General features: G+C 37.9%; 1 protein-coding gene across 2 annotated transcripts in view; it reads left to right on the top strand.

Annotated features, from left to right (window-relative positions):
• The window catches only part of EFCAB3 (EF-hand calcium binding domain 3), a 152,599-nt gene that overhangs the window by 48,186 nt on the left and 85,622 nt on the right, over nucleotides 1-18,791 (top strand). Inside the window, exons 14-18 of one of the 2 annotated variants that reach the window (XM_087441349.1) lie at nucleotides 21-125; nucleotides 9,148-9,252; nucleotides 9,557-9,610; nucleotides 10,764-10,868; nucleotides 13,187-13,240. In XM_087441349.1, coding sequence (XP_087297475.1) covers nucleotides 21-125; nucleotides 9,148-9,252; nucleotides 9,557-9,610; nucleotides 10,764-10,868; nucleotides 13,187-13,240 — 423 coding nt within the window. Of the gene's footprint in view, nucleotides 1-20; nucleotides 126-9,147; nucleotides 9,253-9,556; nucleotides 9,611-10,763; nucleotides 10,869-13,186; nucleotides 13,241-18,791 lie in introns of those variants that run through there. The other variant, XM_087441346.1, reaches the window with a different exon arrangement.

Here is an 18,791-nt window from a genome sequence, read left to right on the forward strand (position 1 = left end):
CCATACTCTTTTTTCCTAAGGAGTGGAGCTTAATGTTAGTAAGCTAGAACCCTTCATGGAAAATATGGGCTTTGAGCTTGAAAAAGAAGAGTTCCGAGACCTGCTAAACAACCTATCCATTGATGGTGAGCTGCTCCTACAGTGAAATTTTGGGTTCATATATGAGAATTGCTGAGAGTATACTTAGAGTTGTACAGAAACATTAAAAATCAAAGATATAAAGGCCCAGTCCTCAAGAATTCATCAATTCATACAGTGGACTTTATTAAGTGCCTACCATACATAAGCTATTAGTAATATAAAAATGAAGACCATAAGTTCTCTGTCCTCTAGGAGTTCACAGTCTAGTAAGCAGTTATACATGCTGACAGGTCATCATAATACTATGTGGTTGTGCTATAATACTAAAAATGTATTCAGTAAGATCCTAAAGGAGAGAAGAGCTAAGTTTGCTAGGAGGGGATCAGAGAAAGACTTATCAGAAGATGTGCAGAAATTCTCCAGTGAAAAAGGCATTCCAGATAAGGAAAGCAATGCATACAAAAACATAAAATATGCAAAAGCACGAATGTTAGGAGAACAGCAAGTATTTCCTTGTGGCTAGAATGTGTGCTTCATGTTATAAAGTGGCAGGAAACAAAGCTGGAAAGGTAGGCTGCCAAGACTGGAAGGACCTTAAACCAGACTATGGAGTTTAGCCTTCATCCTCTTGAGTTAGTTTCAGTAATTTCTGCCTTTCTAGGAATTTGTCTATTTCATCTAGGTTTTCTAATTTATTGACATGAAATTGTTCATAGTATTCCTTCATAATCCTTTTAATTTCTGTAGAGTCAGTAGTGATATCCTCCCTCCTGATTTTGATCTGTGTCTTTTCTCTTTTTATTTGGTTGGTCTAGCTAAAGTTTTGTCAATTTTGTTGATCTTTTCAAAGAACCAACATCAATTTTTCCTACTGATTTTCTCCTTTCCATTTTATTGACTTCAGTTCTAACTTCTATTATTTCCTTCTTTCAGCTTACGTTGGGTTTATTTTGCTCTTCTTTTTCTAGATTCTTAAAATGAAAGTTTAGATTATTAATTTGAGATTTTTCTTCTTTTCTAATATAGGTGTTTACAACTATAAATTTTCCTCTAAGTACTGCTTTAGCTGCTTTCCAAAAACTTTGATATGTTGTGTTTTCATTTTCATTCAGTTAGAAATACTTTCTACTTTCTCATGTGATTTCCTCTTTGATACTTGTGTTACTTAGAAATGTGTTTTTTAATTTCCAAATATTTGTGGATTTCCCAAATTTCCTTCTGCTGTTGATTTTCAATTAATTCCACTGTGGTCAGAGAACATACTTTCTATGATTTCAGTCCTTTTAAACTGAATGAGACTTGTTATATGGCCTAGCATACGGTCTATCCTGAAGAATGTTCAATGGTTGATAATATTGTTTGAGTCTTCTTTATCCTAGTGATTTTCTGTTTTCTATCCATTATTGAGAGTGGGATATTGAAGTCTTCAACTATTATACTTGAATTGTCTATTTCTCCCTTCAATTTTAGCCTTCATCCTATAGGCAATGTTATACCTAGAGTATTTCTCTTATGGAAGTCAATACTGATGGCACTGTAGAAGGCATTATTGGAAGCAAAGACTTCAATTTAAAAGATATTGCTATGGTCCAACAAGGGCGATGACGAGGGCCCGGGAAAGGAAAGTGAACTTAATGACAGATAAGAGACTGATTTGGGAAAGATTCTAGAATTAAAATTAATAGGGCTTGGTGACTGATTGCATGTCAGTTATGAAAAAGAAGAAAAATGGGCCGGCCCCGTGGCTTGGAGGTTAAGTGCGCGCGCTCCGCTGCTGGCGGCCCGGGTTCGGATCCCGGACGCGCACCGACGCACTGTTTCTCCGGCCATGCTGAGGCTGCGTCCCACATACAGCAACTGGAAGGATGTGCAGCTGTGACATGCAACTGTCTGCTGGGGCTTTGGGGGGAAAAAATAAATAAAATAAAATCTTTAAAAAAAAAGAAAAAGAAGAAAAATTTTAAGAAGACAGAGATCTCTTGGTAGCTAAGTCAATCATATCATAAGCCTATTTGAGAATTCAAGAAGAGGTTCAGGTTACAATGTCAAGAAAATAGTTTTAGTTTTAGACATATTGAGTCTGAGATACTTACAGTACATTCAACTAGAAATGTGTATAAAGATGGTTGGAAATGAATGATCTAATAATTCATCTTATTTATCTTTACCCAGGAAGTTAGCAGTACACAGATTTAGCAAAGCTTAGCATGTGCCAGAGCACTGATAATATTTTTAGCAGAACAAAAGGAGAAGCAAAAAAATAAATACAATGGAGGGAATATTTGATAAGGCAAGTTTGAAAGTAAGCAAATAGAATAAGGAAGAAAATAGTATTAAAAGAAAGACAGAAAAAATTTACCTAAAGTATATTCTGAACTACCAGAAACAACAAGTTCAAGATGGAGAGGAGCAATAATTCCCAAAGTAATTTGCCTTTATGTATCAATCACACCTAGCATACGTTAGCATGAGGCCTACAAGTGTCCACTAGGCAAAGTTTCCAAGATAACAACTCTCTTGGGAAAAACGGCAAAAACCTGGCATTCATCCCACAAGTTCTACTGATTATATGGCACTGTGGAAAGAATTTGGAATTTGGAATAAGAGAGACACAGATTGGAATCTCAGCTCTGAAAATTCCTGACTGTGCCAGATAGGTCAAATTAACCCCTCTGAGTCTTAGTTCCTTTCGTTAAAAAGAAAATAGCTACCTTTCATAAATGTTCTAAGTTCCTAGCATAGGGCTTAACACATAGTAGGCATTTAATATTAGCTTTTATTACTAGTAATAATAACAACAAATATACATTCATCTCAACACAATGCCACTTACTTATGCCTTTGCCCTGGCTAGAAGAAAGTAAATTTTCCACAGGGTAATTTTTTCTTTATTACTGGAAATATATAATTTCCCAATATTTTTGATCTGTCTACAAAAGGATATAGATATTTTTTGTTATCCCATTTTCCAGGTATCTTGAAACTTTACTGGAATGCCACAACAGTGATTTTGGTTGTGGAAGTATCAACTATATCCCCGAGTACTACTTTTCAGGTCAATGAGCCCACAGGAAATAGCATTAGAGACCTATTTCAGGCTATTCATAAGTCTTCTTTGGGACTAACTGAAATACATGAGAATGGATAAGACATCTATCTCTGAGGCACTGACCATCTATCAAGCTGTTCCCTCTAAATACCCCATTTAAGAGGAAAATACACGAGGCCAGCCCAGTGGCGTAGTGGTTAAGTGTGCGCGCTCTGCTGCAGCGGCACGGGGTTCAGATCCCGGGCACGCATCAATGCACTGCTTGTCAAACCGTGCTGTAGCAGTGTCCCAGGTAAAGTAGAGGAAGATGGGCACAGATGTTAGCCCAGGGCCAATCTTCCTCGGCAAAAAGAGGAGGATCAGCATCAGATGTTAGCTCAAGGCTGATCTTCCTCACAAAAAAAAAAAAAAAATTAAAAAAAAAGAGGAAAATACAAAATAAAGATTAAAGAAACACAAAATTTTTATATTAAAGTTCAATTAGGTTGATCGAAGCTCTTTTTTTGATACTGACTGTGGGTAGTGGAAGAACACAGCTAAATGTTACCTGTGGATTGAGTACAGAAATAGGCATTATTAGTGCTCCAAGTCAAATCTTTGGTATTGGAGCATTTGCCCTTTTTACGATGCTTGTCAACTTTATAATCAATAACACAGAATTCTTCCAGATCTGAAAGTAGAGAAGGCTACTTTTAAACTGTCAGCCTAGCACTCTACTATATGGAGTTTATCTTAGTAGAATAAAAAGTGATGTTAGAAGTGTGAAGTTAAGTATCCTTTTTAAAATGAGAGCTTTGTCTTTCCACATTTTCCATTTGGAATGAAAATAGGATAAAATTCTAGAGCAGATTATAAAAATTTGGTGTTTGACTTCAGTGTATGACTTTTATATCTTTCTTCTATTTCTCCCTATTATTGTTTTTATGCATAAAATTCTATATTCTCTTATAGATGAGGGGAAGGTTAAAATGACTGTGGTAATGGATAAAGGAAATCTTTTTACAGGTAGGTTAGATTTTTATTAACTCATTATTGAGCGTCTACTATATCCCAAGTATGGATCTACAAAAACCAACCTTCCAGGAGCTTATGTAGTTGGGGTAAGAAAAAGACATATAAATAAATGCAATAAAATGTTATAGGTGTTATGTTAAAAACCTATACAAACTAAGAAGGGACAGACTGGTCATTGTACCTGAGGAAGAGAGACTGGGAAATTCTTTCATAGAATGGGCAACATATGAGCTGATCCTTGAAAGGTGAGTCAGTTTTGCCAGACAGAGTAGGATGGGCATTCGTGAAAGAGGAATAAAAGGCACCAAGATGATAAATAGTATGGTGCTTTAAGGAACTACAGAAACATTGGCATAGCTGGAGCATAAAGTGCTGTCAGGAATTTGGCAAGGAATAAACTTAAAAGTAAAGAACAGGATGTGGTAGGATAAGTATTGGTTCCCAAAGATATCCAGGTCCTCATCCCCAGAACTTGTTACTGTTACCTTATATGGCAAAAGGGACTTTGGAGATGTGATTAAGGATCTTAAGATGGGGTGATTATCCATTTGGGCCCTAAATGTAATCACAGGTGTCCTTAGAAGAGGGAAGCAAAGTGAGATTTGATGACAGAAAATGTAGAAGGCAATGTGACAATGGAAGCAAGATGGTACACTGCTGGCTTTGAAGATGGAAGAAGGGGAATGAACCAAAGAATATAATTAGCCTCTAGAAGTGGAAAAGGCAAGGAAGTAGATTCTCCCCTAGAGCATCCTGAAGGAAACAGCCTTGCTGACACCTTGACTTTAACCCAGGGAAACTGATTTTGGACTTCTGACCTCCAGAACTCTAAGAGAAAAAAATCTGTTTGTTTGTTTTTTGTGAGGAAGACCAGCCCTGAGCTAACATCCGATGCCAATCCTCCTCTTTTTGCTGAGGAAGATTGGCCCTGAGCTAACATCCATGCCCATCTTCCTCTACTTTATATGGGATGCCGCCTCAGCATGGCTTCACAAGCAGTGCGTCAGTGTGCGCCAGGGATCCAAACCTGCAAACCACCAACCGAAGTAGAGCGCACGCACTTAACCGCTGCACCACCAGGCTGGCCCCAAAATCTGTATTGTTTTAAGCCACCAAGTTTTCGGTAATTTGTTACAGCAACAACAGGAAACTAATATAGGAGACAAATCATGGAGGGCCTTGAATACCAAATAAAGGAGTATGAATATCATTCTGTGCAGAGTGGGGAGTCATTCCAAGGGGACTATGTGATTAAATTTGCAAATTAAAAAGATTACTCCAGGGCCGGCCCCGTGGCTTAGCGGTTAAGTGCGTGCGCTCCGAGGCAGGCGGCCCGGGTTCGGATCCCGGGCGTGCACAGACGCACTGCTTCTCCGGCCATGCTGAGGCCGCGTCCCTCATACAGCAACTAGAAGAATGTGCAACTATGACATACAACTATTGCCTGGGGCTTTAGGGGAAAAATAAATAAATAAATAAAAAAAATTAAAAAAAAAAAAAAAAAAAGATTACTCCAGCAGTGGTATAAAGGATGGGTGGAGGTGTATGTGCAAGAATAGAGTCAGGGAGAACAGTTAGGAAGCAAATTGTAACTGTACAGGCAAAAGACAATAAAGGGCAGAACCAAACCATTATCTATGAGACTTGAAAGGAAGGGACATATATAGGAGATGTTACAGATACAGCATCTATAGGATTTGGTTACTGATCAAGTATGGAGATAGAGCAAAAGGAATGAAGGATGACTTCTCAGTTTCTGAGTTGGGCAGTTGGGTGGGTGATAGTGACATTCACCAAAATAAGGAATTCAGTAAAACAAATTTAGAAATAAAGATATAGTTTCCATTTTGTTCATATTGAGTTTTGGGTTCCTGTGTGACATCTAAGGGAAATTGAACCCTAGGCAGTTGAATATATGAGTAAGAATCTGAGGCCACCTCTTTTTCTGACACAAGCAGACCTTCAGTCAGGAAGGATACAGATATAGACAATCTGGATAGATGTGGGAGTAAAATTCAGAGGAGTTTACCTAAAAGTTTCCATTTTCTCTGTAAAGTAGAAAACATAATTATCTACTAAAAGAAAGGGCACAGTGGTGGGGTAGGAGTCTTCAAGGAAAGTATTGATGATTTCAGATAACTTTGATAGAGAATAGGAACTAGAGTTGATGAGGAATATATGAAAGCATTGCTGAGAAGCACCAAAAGTCTAACCAAGGTAAGACATCATGAATAAGTAATGGCAACTTTTCATGTAATTATGATATTCTTCAGTTGAACCAAATTATGAGATTCTTAAAGCTGATGTGCCAAAAGAATGAAAGAATAAAGACGTTAAAGGTGTAGTCAAGAGAGTGGTTAAGTAGCGTGGGTAGGGAAGGAAGTGAAGTTATGATGGAAATTATGAACTTGGGGGAAAATGAGGGGGTGGAGAATGAAAGTCTCTATAGAGACTATAATGGGTGTCGTAGGAGTAAGGAAGTAAAAGAAGTGGAAGAAGATGAGATTCTTCCTGTTGGGCCCTGTTAGGCCTGTTAGAATTTAAGATTTTAGAGGTAAAGCATTTCCACGTGTTGATAAAATCCAGGATGTGTCCATGATAGCTAACTAGTATGGAATCTAGGAGCTAGTCATTGAGGATAAGGAGGTCAAGAAATTTGGAGGCCAGGTTGTTGAATAAGTTGTCCATATAAAGACTGGAATTCCCTGTAATGATGCCAGGAACTTGGGTACGAGGAAGACTGTGAGCAATGGGACAAGCTCCTGAAGCGACCAAGAAGTTAGTACGTGACAGTAAAAAGAGAGCCAAATTTCTTAAATCTCAAAAGAAGAGAGGTTTGAGTATGGTTGGAAAGCAGCAATTGGGATCTAGGAGAATGCCAAGCCCTAAGGCAAACAGAATACAGAAATATGAGCAGTTTTCTCTCTCAAAAAAAATAATAATAGAAAAGTCTATTGGAAAGAGACACAGTTCAACAATCTGTAAAAAGACTGAAGATATAGAGAAATTCATATTTAATGAAATATGAGTCCAAGAGGACACTGTGGGAAGAGTTGAAAAGAAAGCTAGCGATGGAAAGAAAAATCAGAGTGGTAAAACACAGAATAGATTAGAGAGGACAGAAATTTGTAAGCAGCTTACATTTTGAAGAATGGGAATGATACAGATAAAAGATATGGTTAGACTGATAACCTTGAGGCAGAAGGTCCATGTCTATTAAAAGCCTGATCAAGGGGCCTGCCCGGTGGCACAGCGGTTAAGTGTGTGCACTCCACTTCGGCAGCCCGCGGTTCGCAGGTTCGGATCCCGGGCGCGCACCGACACACCGCTTGTCGAGTCGTGCTGTGGCAGCGTCCCATATAAAGTAGAGGAAGATGGGCACAGATATTAGCCCAGGGAAATCTTCCTCAGCAAAAAGAGGAGGATTGGCATTGGATGTTAGCTCAGGGCTGATCTTCCTAAAAAAAAAAAAAAAGCCTGATCAAGTTAGCAGGCTAGGAAGTTGCTCTGTTGGGCCTGAAGAGTTATTCCCTTGGCTGGTTACAGGCGGGTATTAGAAGCTCCCAATAGTCCAAGGCTTCACTGAAGAGGTCTGAAGCAGCTTGGGGAAAACAACCCTTGTGCGCATTTCCTCCGAGGCACTTGTGCAGAAGACCGGCTAACTCCTCAGATAGTCTCCTCCCAAGGGAAGCACTGCAATGTGGTTCCAGAGGACTAAACAAAAGAGTTTTCTTTTGCCAGAATTGGAAATGACTAGGACATCCAAATTGTCTACCTAAACTGCATCTTTTTTTCCCAGCTTTGTTGAGATATAATTGATATATAACGTTGTATAAGTTTAAAGTAAACAATGTGATGATTTAATACACATATATGTTGCAAAATGTTTACCACAATAAGGATAATTAACACATCCTTCACCTCACATGATTACCATTTTGTTGTTTTTGTTGCTAAACTGCATCTTCAAGCTAGAGAGAAGAGCCTTCGTGAAGGAAAGGTTCATATAGCCATCCTCCAAACAGATTGGGAAATGGTTGCAGGGAGCAATGATAAGTGGTGATGTCCACCCTCATAACCAGGAACTAAAACCAAGTCCGTCACCAAATAAACTTGTTAGTTTTGTGTCTTTCCCATGTTTGTGATAGTTTAGTGATCCCCTGTCTGTCTCACTCTAGCACTTTACATTAAAGCCCTAATAAAAAATCTCTATGTGCTAGTTTTCCTAGCACAAAAAAGAGGCAAGCTTGGAAGACTGCATCTAACTTCCTAACCACCTTTACAGAAGCCCAAAAAGTATACTGGGTGGTAGTAGCTGCCAGGAAAAGAGGAAAGCAAGCCCCCAAATCCCTCAGGCATGACAGAGAGCCACGCTGGGTTAAGAAAGAAGCCCCTGGAGAAAAGCCCTGTATAGGGCATGCTCATGGCGCCATTCTGTGAACGTGTGTCCTACGAAGAGGCACGGAGCCTGACTATGCTTGCGCAGATCATCAATTACCTCATCTCTCCTCACCTCCAATCATTTCAGACCACCTTGACTCCTTCCCCATAAATACCCCTGAGTCCCTATTTTCTGGGAGGTGGATTTAAGACTTGGTCTCCCGTTTTCCTCACTTGGCTGCCTTGTAATTAAACCCTCTCTCTCTGAAAAAAAAAAAAAAAAAAAGCCCTGTATAGTTCCAAGATATGTGATTAAGAAGACTCTGCAAAACCAAGATTTTAATGTTTGCACAAAATTATATTTTAACAGCAGAGTTTTCTTTATTGATGCATTCTCTCACTCTACCTCTTTACTAGTGAATGTTTGCATCTACTGACTCCCAGCCTAACTTTCAGCATCATTCTTTTACCCTAAAAGCACTAAGATTATGTCTTAGCAATAGCTGGCATTCTTGCCAGGTTTACTTCATTGTTTAATCAACAAATGCCATACAAGCATTTTTGGTAATACAGAACCATCATTCTTCAAATTTTCAATGATTGCTATGTTTTACTTTTTAAAGGTGAGAAGGTTGATACTAGGAACCTGGAAAATTTTCTGGAAAATATGGGGATAAAGCTCACAGAGGATAAAGGCAAAGAACTACTGAACAATCTCCCAGTTGATGGTGAGCATTAAAAATACCGCAGTGGGGGAAAAAAAAATCACAGTAGCCTTCAAGGAAAGTTGAGTATATGGACTTTTGTAACTAATACTCCCTATTTAAGGAATATTCTATACCCTCCACCACTAAAATGATTTCACCAAATTGAGAGCTGTTTCCATTCCTGAGTTGTATTCTTGAAGTGAAATAATATAAATTTCCAGAATAAAACATTTAAAAGTCTATGTTTCTGAAATTATGCGTGTTTTATGCCATTTTTAAATAGCTACATTGGTGCCTGAGATTTGAGTTTTTCCCTTTCTTACAGCTAAAGGAAGGGTGTACATGAACAGATTGATGAAAGAATTAAGGTCTCTTGAAGGTGAGTAAGAAGTATGATGAAAAGGCAGGTAAAACTAAGGTCATTGAGCTTTGCTCTTATTTTCAAAAACTCTTCCTGTTTTATAATTTTCAAATTATTAACCACGCTGTCCCAACTGTTTATTCAGTGTTTATTCTTTATATGCTTTAAGTACATTACAGTCACCAAAATGGTTTTAACTACAGTAAACCCAAAAGCAGTGGTTCCCAAAAAAAGTTGTACATCAGAATCACCAGGGAAAAAAATTTTTTAGCATTCAGACCACTAGGCCCCCTTCCAGTCATATTGATCTTGAATTTCCAGAGATATTACCTAAAATCATATGTTATTAAGTTTCTCAGAGGATTATGATAGAGTAAATCCATGGATTGGCTGGCTGGTGGGATATATGGATTGATTGATTTATAGTTCTCCATTAATTTTTCTGTTGTTAGTGCCATCAAGTTGATTCTGACTCCTAAGGACCCTCTGTACAGCAGAGCAAAATCCTGCCAGGTGTCTTTTTTTGCACCTTCTGCTCATCTTCTGGCGCTATATCAGTCAATGCTCTGCTGCTATTCATAGGAGTTTCATGGCCAAGTTTTTCTGAAGTGGGTGGCCAGGTCTTTCTTCCTAGTCTGTCTTCATCTGGAAGCTCCACTGAAACCCGTCCACCATGGGAGACCATGCTAGTATTTGAAATACTGGTGGCATAGCTTTCAGCATCACAGCAACACGCAGCCACCACAGTAAGACAACTGACAGACGGATGGTGTGGTTCCCTGACCAGAAAATGGAGCTGGGCCGCAATGGTGAGAGCCCGAATCGTAACCACTAGACCACCAGGGCTGGCTCTCCATGAATTTAGCAAGTTTCAAATCCTACTGTGCAGATACATTTATAAAGGTTGATTTTAGTCTTTGCCATGACTTACCAGATACCCCTACATTCTCACTTTCTTCTTTTAAAAGTTTTCCTGAAACCATAAGAGAATCCCACAGATCAGGGTTTAGGAATTCCTCACTTAGACACCAAAACCACGTTTACTTGAATAGTTTAATTGTTCTTTGCTCTTTATTCTCTATATAATATTGATGCCTAGGCATGAGCTAGACTGACCCACTCTTCACATCATTACAAATATTTCTCATATCCCATCCCTTTCTTTCCTAAGGGATAAAGGTGTCTTTAAATAAGGTGGACACTTGCATGAAAAACATGGGAATTGATCTCAAGGAAAAAGAAATCGAGGACTTGAAGGACCACCTACCAGTTGATGGTGAGAGTTTTGAATATCAATACACCCCTTGGGCAAAACTTTGGACCTGAGGCTAATCAGGGCTGGAATGACTGAAGATAGGATGTATATGAAGAGAAGAAAAAGAAAGATTGAGGCCTTCATGATAGCTACCAAACTGAGCCCAATGACTATATATTGGGAAAGATCACCAAGAATGCTGCCCAATATAGATGGCAAGTGTCATTCTCCACAGGAAATGCCAGGGTCTAACGAGAATACTCAAAATTTTAATCTTTGAGTCCCTACTGCTAATCCAGCGTTAAATAGCAATGACCAACACTTACATAGTCCTGACATGTGCAAGGCACTGTTCTAAGCACTTTACATATATTGTCTTTTTTAAATCTTCCAAATAACTCTATAAGGTAGGTTCCATTTCTACCCCCATTTTACATATAAGGAAACTAAGGCACAGAGAAGTCAAGTAGCTTGCCTAAAGTCAGAGAGCTAATAAGTGGTGGACAGGCAATCTGGCTCCAGAAACTGTTTCTTAACCACTCTGCTATACTGCCATGAACCACTAGAATTAACAAATTTAAGAAGATATATAATAATGTGACCAATGGAATTAATCAAACTTGGCAAAAATTAGACTGTTCTCCTGCTAGTACAAGAGAGAAAAATTCATCAGGAAATTTTGAGGGACACTTGTCCCCTTGAGGAAGTAGTACAGATACAAGATTGACCAAGTCAATGAATATGGGCTTTTCTAAATCAGTAGTACCTTTTATTCTTTCATTCCATAACCTTTAATTGAATGCCTATGATGTGTCAGGCACTGTTCTAGGCCCTTGGGACCTTTGCCTTAATAAGAGGTAGGCAGTTTTTCCAAAAATGACTTTTTCTTTGGTTTTTAAATCCCTTTCATAGCTCTTTTAATCTATCAATGCAATGAACTTAGATATTTGTGGTTGCCATTTTTTCCTAGTATCTTGAAACATGAGAAAAGATACCAGCACAGTGACTTAAAGTGTGAGGCTATAAATCTAATTTTTGTGGACTACTTTGTACATCTGTGGAATCATCTAAGAGAGGATGTAAAACTGTTTCAGTGTCCCAGTGGGCCTCAGTGGAGCTAATTAGAGACACACAAAGTAAAGGATATCATGGCATTTGTCAGGCACAGGCTTTTATCCAATAAAGGTTCTTTCCTATCCTATTTAAAAGTTACAATATAATACGATTCCTATTAATAAGAATAATAATAATAAAATACTATAAAACTATAAAAGAATACCAATAAAATATTATCATAATTGAAAAGACATTGAAAAAAGAACAAACAAGGATAAATTCTGCATCTAAGAGCCTGGTATTCTGGTTTTAAAGCTAATTCATTCTCTATAATATGTTTGTATTTTGCTAGAACTTTATTATTTAGTAGACATATATGGACCATCAATCTTGTGCTCTAATGCCTAGGTTGTAGTAGGAATACAAAGTGATTCTTGGTATTTTACCCTTGGGGGAACTTAAAATCTTATGAGTATTACAAATAATACAAGAGTGTTAAAATGTTTTAACAGTGGTGGATTGGCACGCTTGACCAAGTCATAAGTGGAAAATGAGTATGTCCATAGGCAGCTTTAAGGTTCCAAACTGAATCTTGCCTTTTGGAGTAATAACATCTTTTAACTACTTTTTTAACATCCCAATCCAGTGTTTCTCAAACTTGCAATTTTACAAATTGCTTAAAATGTATCCCATTGACCTCCAGTAGCTTCAGACTTCAATTTGAGAAACACTGACTAAAGAAACTAAGGGCATGATCTATGAAAAAGTCATTCAATTGAGAATAAGTACTACAAAAGTTTTGTCATCACACCTGGGTGTTTAACTGAATACATCAACGTGATGATTATCATGTTGGCAACCTAAGAGCAGTGAGACATGCATACCAACACTCTGTCCTTTAAGGGGATCACTTGGTGCCAAGGTGATCACAAGCCCAAAGGTAAAGTCAGGACTGACAAAATGGAAACATCACTTTTAAACAAGATTTTTAAGTTCTCGAAGAATTTTAGACCCCTGCCTGAGAAAGACTAACCTGTTAAATAATAGATTGTCCTGAAGGAAAGGAGAGTGATTTAAACCTTACTCATGCACTTTGCTGTGTGGATTTTCATAGAGTAAAATGCAGGAGGTATAGTAATTAAATTGATGAGTCTCTGACATAAAAAAATAATAAACTTCTAGGGAAATGTTTTCAAATGGTTGAACTTTGGGTTTCTATTTCACAACTTAAGGATCTTATGTCATTTTTCTAAGTATCTTTGTGATGCTTTTTTATCTTAAAGATGATGGGAAGATTGATTTAAATGTGTTGATGGATGAAGTTAAAAATGTTACAGGTGAGTGAGATGTTACAATGAGGATTACATTATGTGGTCTGAAAGTTTTATATGGAACTATATTTTTAACACCATAGTGTTTTCTCCCTTCATTCGTTTAACAACTATTTATTCAGCACTTACTACATGCCAGGCATTGTTCTAGGCACTGAGGATACAACAGTAAACAGAACAAAGATCACTGCCCACCCCCCCATGGAGCTTGCATTCTAGCAGGAGAAACAAGCAATAAACAATAAGCGTAATAAATAAGCACATTGTATAGTATGTTAGAAAGTGATAAATGCTATAGAAAAAAATGAAAAGTAGCCTAGAGTAAAGGAGACTGGGAGAGCAAGGTATGTTGGTGCAGTTGTGGTTTTAAATAGATAATCAGGCCTCCTTGAGAAGGTGACATGTGAGCAAATACTTGAAGGAGGGAAGGATTTTGGCCATGTAGGGACTTCTAGAAAAAGAGTGTTGCAAGCAGAGGGGACGAGGACTAAGGCACAAAGGCAGGAATATGGTTGTGCTATGCAGGGAAAGGCAAGAAGGCCAGTGTAGCTGAAGCTCCGTAAGTAAGGGAAAAAGTAAAAGGAGACGAGAAGAGAGAGGTGACGGGTGCAAGATTAGTCAGGGCCATTAAAGCCCTGCCATGACTTGGGCTTTTTTTCTGAGAGAAATGGAAAGTAATTGCAGGGTTTAGAGCAGAGGCGTGATATGATATGACCTATGTTTTTGTCAGATCTTTCTGGTTTCTGGGTGGAGAATAGATGGGGAGGGGGAGAGGAGAGGCAGAAACCAAGAGTAGGAAGAGGGAAACCATTTAGGGGGCTTTTAGAGTAATCCATGCTAGAGACGATGGTGATTCGTACCAGGGTAGAAAGCAATGAAGATGATGAAAAGTCATTCCATTCTGGATATATTTTAAAAGGAGTCAATGCGACAATGGATGTTAGCTAGACTTATTGTGGTTTTCATTTCATAGTATATACAAGTATCAAATCATTATGTTGTATACCTGAAACTAATATTGTTACTGCATACATACCCAGGTTCTTTACCCGCCACACAAGAGGGGCCAAATAAAACTAGAACGCCAGGCTTATGACAAGGAAAGAGTTTTTATTTCAGGTGACATCAGCCAGAAGAGGAGAGCTCTCAAATTTGTCCCGTCTCCTTGAAAGATGAGAAGCAAGGGGTTTTAAAGGTTGTGAGGAATGTAGCTGCTTGTAGGGAGGGGGAGCCTGTGGCCTTGCTGGTCAGTGCTTTCCCACCAGCCTGCACTTGGCCTTGTGAAGCTGCTTGGAGAGAGGAGGAGGGCGAGATAAGGGAAATGCAGGTGGGTGTCCTTCAACCGTCTGCGTCTCCCTGGTGGATGGTGGATTCCAGCACCAGGAAGCCAAGGAGTTGAGGTCTGAGAAGCTTTAGCTTCTTGATATCAGTTTCCCTGTAACAAACCTCAAGAACTGGTAATTAGCCAAAACATCAGTGTGAGCCCCGCTTGAGGCCACCTGGGCTTTTAACAATTTGTAAAACAACCAATATGTACATGTGTATGAAACTTAGAGAAACAGGGAAAGAGGATGAGTGCTTTTGGTTTTAACCCCATATATTCTGGATTTAATGTAGGGGAACTGATATCAGGGCCGGTATCAATTTCCCCCCTCTTTTATGTTCATTCTTCAATCTTGAGGGATTAGGGGCGACGACTGATCTAGTTACTTCCTGCTGAATTGGGACATAGGTCCAGGTTAGAGGAATGAGAATGTTTAGCACTCATTTGGAAATATTTTTTTGTTCCTGGCTTCAGGTTGACATTTTGTATTATTAGAACTTTTGTACCTTGTTTAACAGTTTGGAAGAAAATCTAAAGGCATATTAAGTATCTGATCAAAAGGATAAGAAGTATAGACAACCCAAATTTTAACAGTCCGTGAAAAATAGACTTAATCCCTTGGGGAATCCAAGAAAACAGTCCTGAAAATCAGTTTGGATTTGGTACCTCTGGGGATACTTGCTGATAAGCGACGTAGGTTGTTCCATTTCATTGAACCAGACTTTTAGTAAGGCAATGATGCAGGTGGGCTCCCAGAGTTAGGCCTATATTGTGTAAGCAAGTAACCAGGTATTTAATAAGAAGTATTTCTAGAGAAACGAAAAGAAAAACAAGGGTAACAATTGGAGCAAATTATAAACCAGTTTTTGAGGACAGGGTGTAGCCAGTCAAAAAGATTTCTAGATGTCAGAGTCGAAGCATCTTTTGCAGTTTGAAATGTCTCTGATGTTGTCATCAGGTATTCAGGTACCTTTTTGAGTGGTTTACATAGTAACAGACATGAATCTCTTTTAATTTTATATCAAATCCTCCAGCTTCAATTTGTAAGGCTTTAGGAAAAAGAGTCAGTTCTCAGTAATTCCAAATGAAAAGGACAGAAAGAATTGAAAACATTAGTTTGGAGATTTGTAGCCAGATATTTCAGGAGACTAGAAGAATTCATGATCCAGTCCAGTTAACAGATATAATAAAAATCTTTTTTTTTTTATAATTTTTATTTATTTATTTTTTTCACCCAAAGCCCCAGTAGATAGTTGTATGTCATAGCTGCACATCCTTCTAGTTGCTGTACGTGGGACGCGGCCTCAGCACGGCCGGAGAAGTGGTGCCTCGGTGCGCGCCCGGGATCCGAACCAGGGCTGCCAGCAGTGGAGCGCGCACACTTAACCATTAAGCCACAGGGCCAGCCCTATAATAAAAATCTTAAAGACAATTAACAGAACCAGAATTCAACATCCACAAATATGTATTATAGTTTTTGTTGAAACAATTTTTCTCTCTAAAATCACCCTTCTTTTTACCAAAGATAGCCAAATTAAGACTCATTGCTTCATAAAATAAGTCTGGTTTTAATAAACTTGGCCCAATTATTTACATAAGTACAGCAAAAGTAGCGACTGTTCATATAGGCCCTTTTAAATCTGCTTTGCTGGAACTTTTTATAAGGAATCTTGGATTGAATTTTAAAGGCCTCTCGAGGCCAGGAAAGCCAAGCCCAAGGACTTGTCTTCAGACTTACCTGTAATACCTACAGATTTGGGTGACTTCCTCTTTTGAGGTTTCCCAAAATATTGAGGTTCCAGGCACCTGTCAGATAAGTGACCTTCTTTACTTATCCATAAGTTTACTGTTTGGGAATGCTGTCAACAGAGTATCAAGCCAATACTTCCAAGTGGCTTTATTCCATAAAGTCCAATCCTTATTCCTCAAAAGCTGTCTGATCATATCTGAGCCTGTATATGTTTTTTAAATATGATGTTCCAGTCAAAGCTTTGGTAATATAACCATTGTTTTTAATTGTGTCCTGTTATAAGAAGAACAGATTCTTATTGAACTTATGCAAACAACTATATTGCCATGAAATAAGAACATTTACTTACTAAGAGGTTTCAAATTCTGGAGGGATCAGGTAAGGAGAAAAAATAAATGCTTTAATTCTGCTTACAAATTGCTATAAGTCATGGTTCCTTAAGAGAAAAAGTTTTCCTTAAACCGGAAAAAAACAAAACATTAATAAAATCAGCAATATTTTAAACATAAAGTCATAAAAAATTATAATTATCTTTATCAGTTTATTTAGTCCCATGATATCAATTCTTGATCTTAATCCTCTATTAGCAGTTTTACAAAGTCATAAGTTTCTTAGTTAGAATTTTGTAATATTTTACCCAGTTTAGTTTTATTATCTGAAAGTCTATCAGAAACCTGTATTTTAGGGTGTCAGAGTCCTTTCCATGAATTTTTCCAAAGATGAAACATATCTGTAAAAACATCAGAGTAAAACAACTGTCTATAAACAGCAAAACATTCAAAAATGGCAATTGACAAAAACATTTGGCCATTTCTGTGACATATAACACTTTGAAATGATAACCAGATTTATGATGGATAACCAGGACAGATCAGAATTTTAGTAATTTTATACAATTTTAAAACACCTATATTGATAACATTCACCAACATAATATCATAAGTTTCATGAAGTAACGTTTAGCTATCCATTTAAACAAGGTGACTACCAAAGATCTTGAAGGCAAACAAAGAGAGCCAAGTCGTTAAAAAACTTTTATCTTTTATATATCTATTTAGTTTATCTATCCTTAACAATTATATTTAGATTGCGTACAAAAACCTCATGAGACATCAAGCAAAATCAGTTATTATTCTAAGTTATTACTTTTGTTGACAAATTTTGTAACAAAGATAACACTTCTGCATCATATCCAATGTTAATAACTCTGAAAACATATTTATTTTAAATCAAACCAGCAAACTTAAACAGGCTTTTATTTACCAAAGATCATGTTATATTATGTTAACTTTTTTTTTTTAATTTTTTGTTTATTGCAGTAACATTGGTTTATAACATTGTAAAAGTTTCAGGTGTACATCATTGTACTTCTATTTCTGCATAGATTACATCATGTTCACCACCAAAATACTAATTACAACCCATCACCACACACATGTTCCGAATTATCCCTTTCACCCTCCTCCCTCCCCACTTCCCCTCTGGTAACCACCAATCCAATCTCTGTCCCTATGTGTTTGTTTATTGTTGTTATTATCTACTACTTAATGAAGGAAATCATATGGTGTTTGACCTTCTCCCTCTGACTTATTTCACTTTGCATTATACCCTCAATGTCCATCCATGTTGTCACAAATGGCTGGATTTCATCGTTTCTTATGGCTGAGTAGTATTCCATTGTGTATATATACCACAGCTTCTTTATCCATTCGTCCCTTGATGGGCACTTAGATTGCTTCCAAGTCTTGGCTATTGTGAATAACGCTGCAATGAACACAGGGGTGCATGTACCTTTGCAAATTGGTGTTTTCAAGTTCTTTGGATAAATACCCAACAGTGGAATAGCTGGATCATATGGTAGTTCTATCCTTGATTTTTTGAGGAATCTCCATACTGTTTTCCATAGTGGCTGCACCAGTTTGCACTCCCACCAGCAGTGTATGAGAGTTCCCTTCTCTCCACATCCTCTCCAACACATGTTGTTTCCTGTCTTGTTAATTATAGCCATTCTGACGGGCGTGAGGTGATATCTCATTGTAGTTTTGATTTGCATTTCCCTGATAGTTAGTGATTTTGAACATCTTTTCATGTGTCTGTTGGCCATCTGTATATGTTCTTTGGAGAAATGTCTGTTCAGGTCTTTTGCCCATTTTTTAATTGGGTTGGTAGTTTTGTTGTTGAGATGCATGAGTTCTTTATATATTTTGGAGATTAAGCCCTTATCAGATGTATGGTTTGCAAATAACGTCTCCCAATTGTTAGGTTGTCTTTTCATTTTGTTGATGGTTTCCTTTGCTGTGCAGAAGCTTTTTAGTTTGATGTAGTCCCATTTCTTTATTTTTCCTATTGTTTCTCTTGCCCGGTCAGATGTGGTGTTTGAAAAGATGTTGCTAAGACCGATGTCGAAGAGCGTACTGCCTATGTTTTCTTCTAGAAGTTTCATAGTTTCAGGTCTTACATTCAAGTCTTTAATCCATTTGGAG

The sequence above is a fragment of the Ceratotherium simum genome, chromosome 16 (assembly GCF_057802395.1).
Source record: "Ceratotherium simum simum isolate JZ-2026a chromosome 16, ASM5780239v1, whole genome shotgun sequence".
NCBI classification, from domain to species: domain Eukaryota; kingdom Metazoa; phylum Chordata; class Mammalia; order Perissodactyla; family Rhinocerotidae; genus Ceratotherium; species Ceratotherium simum.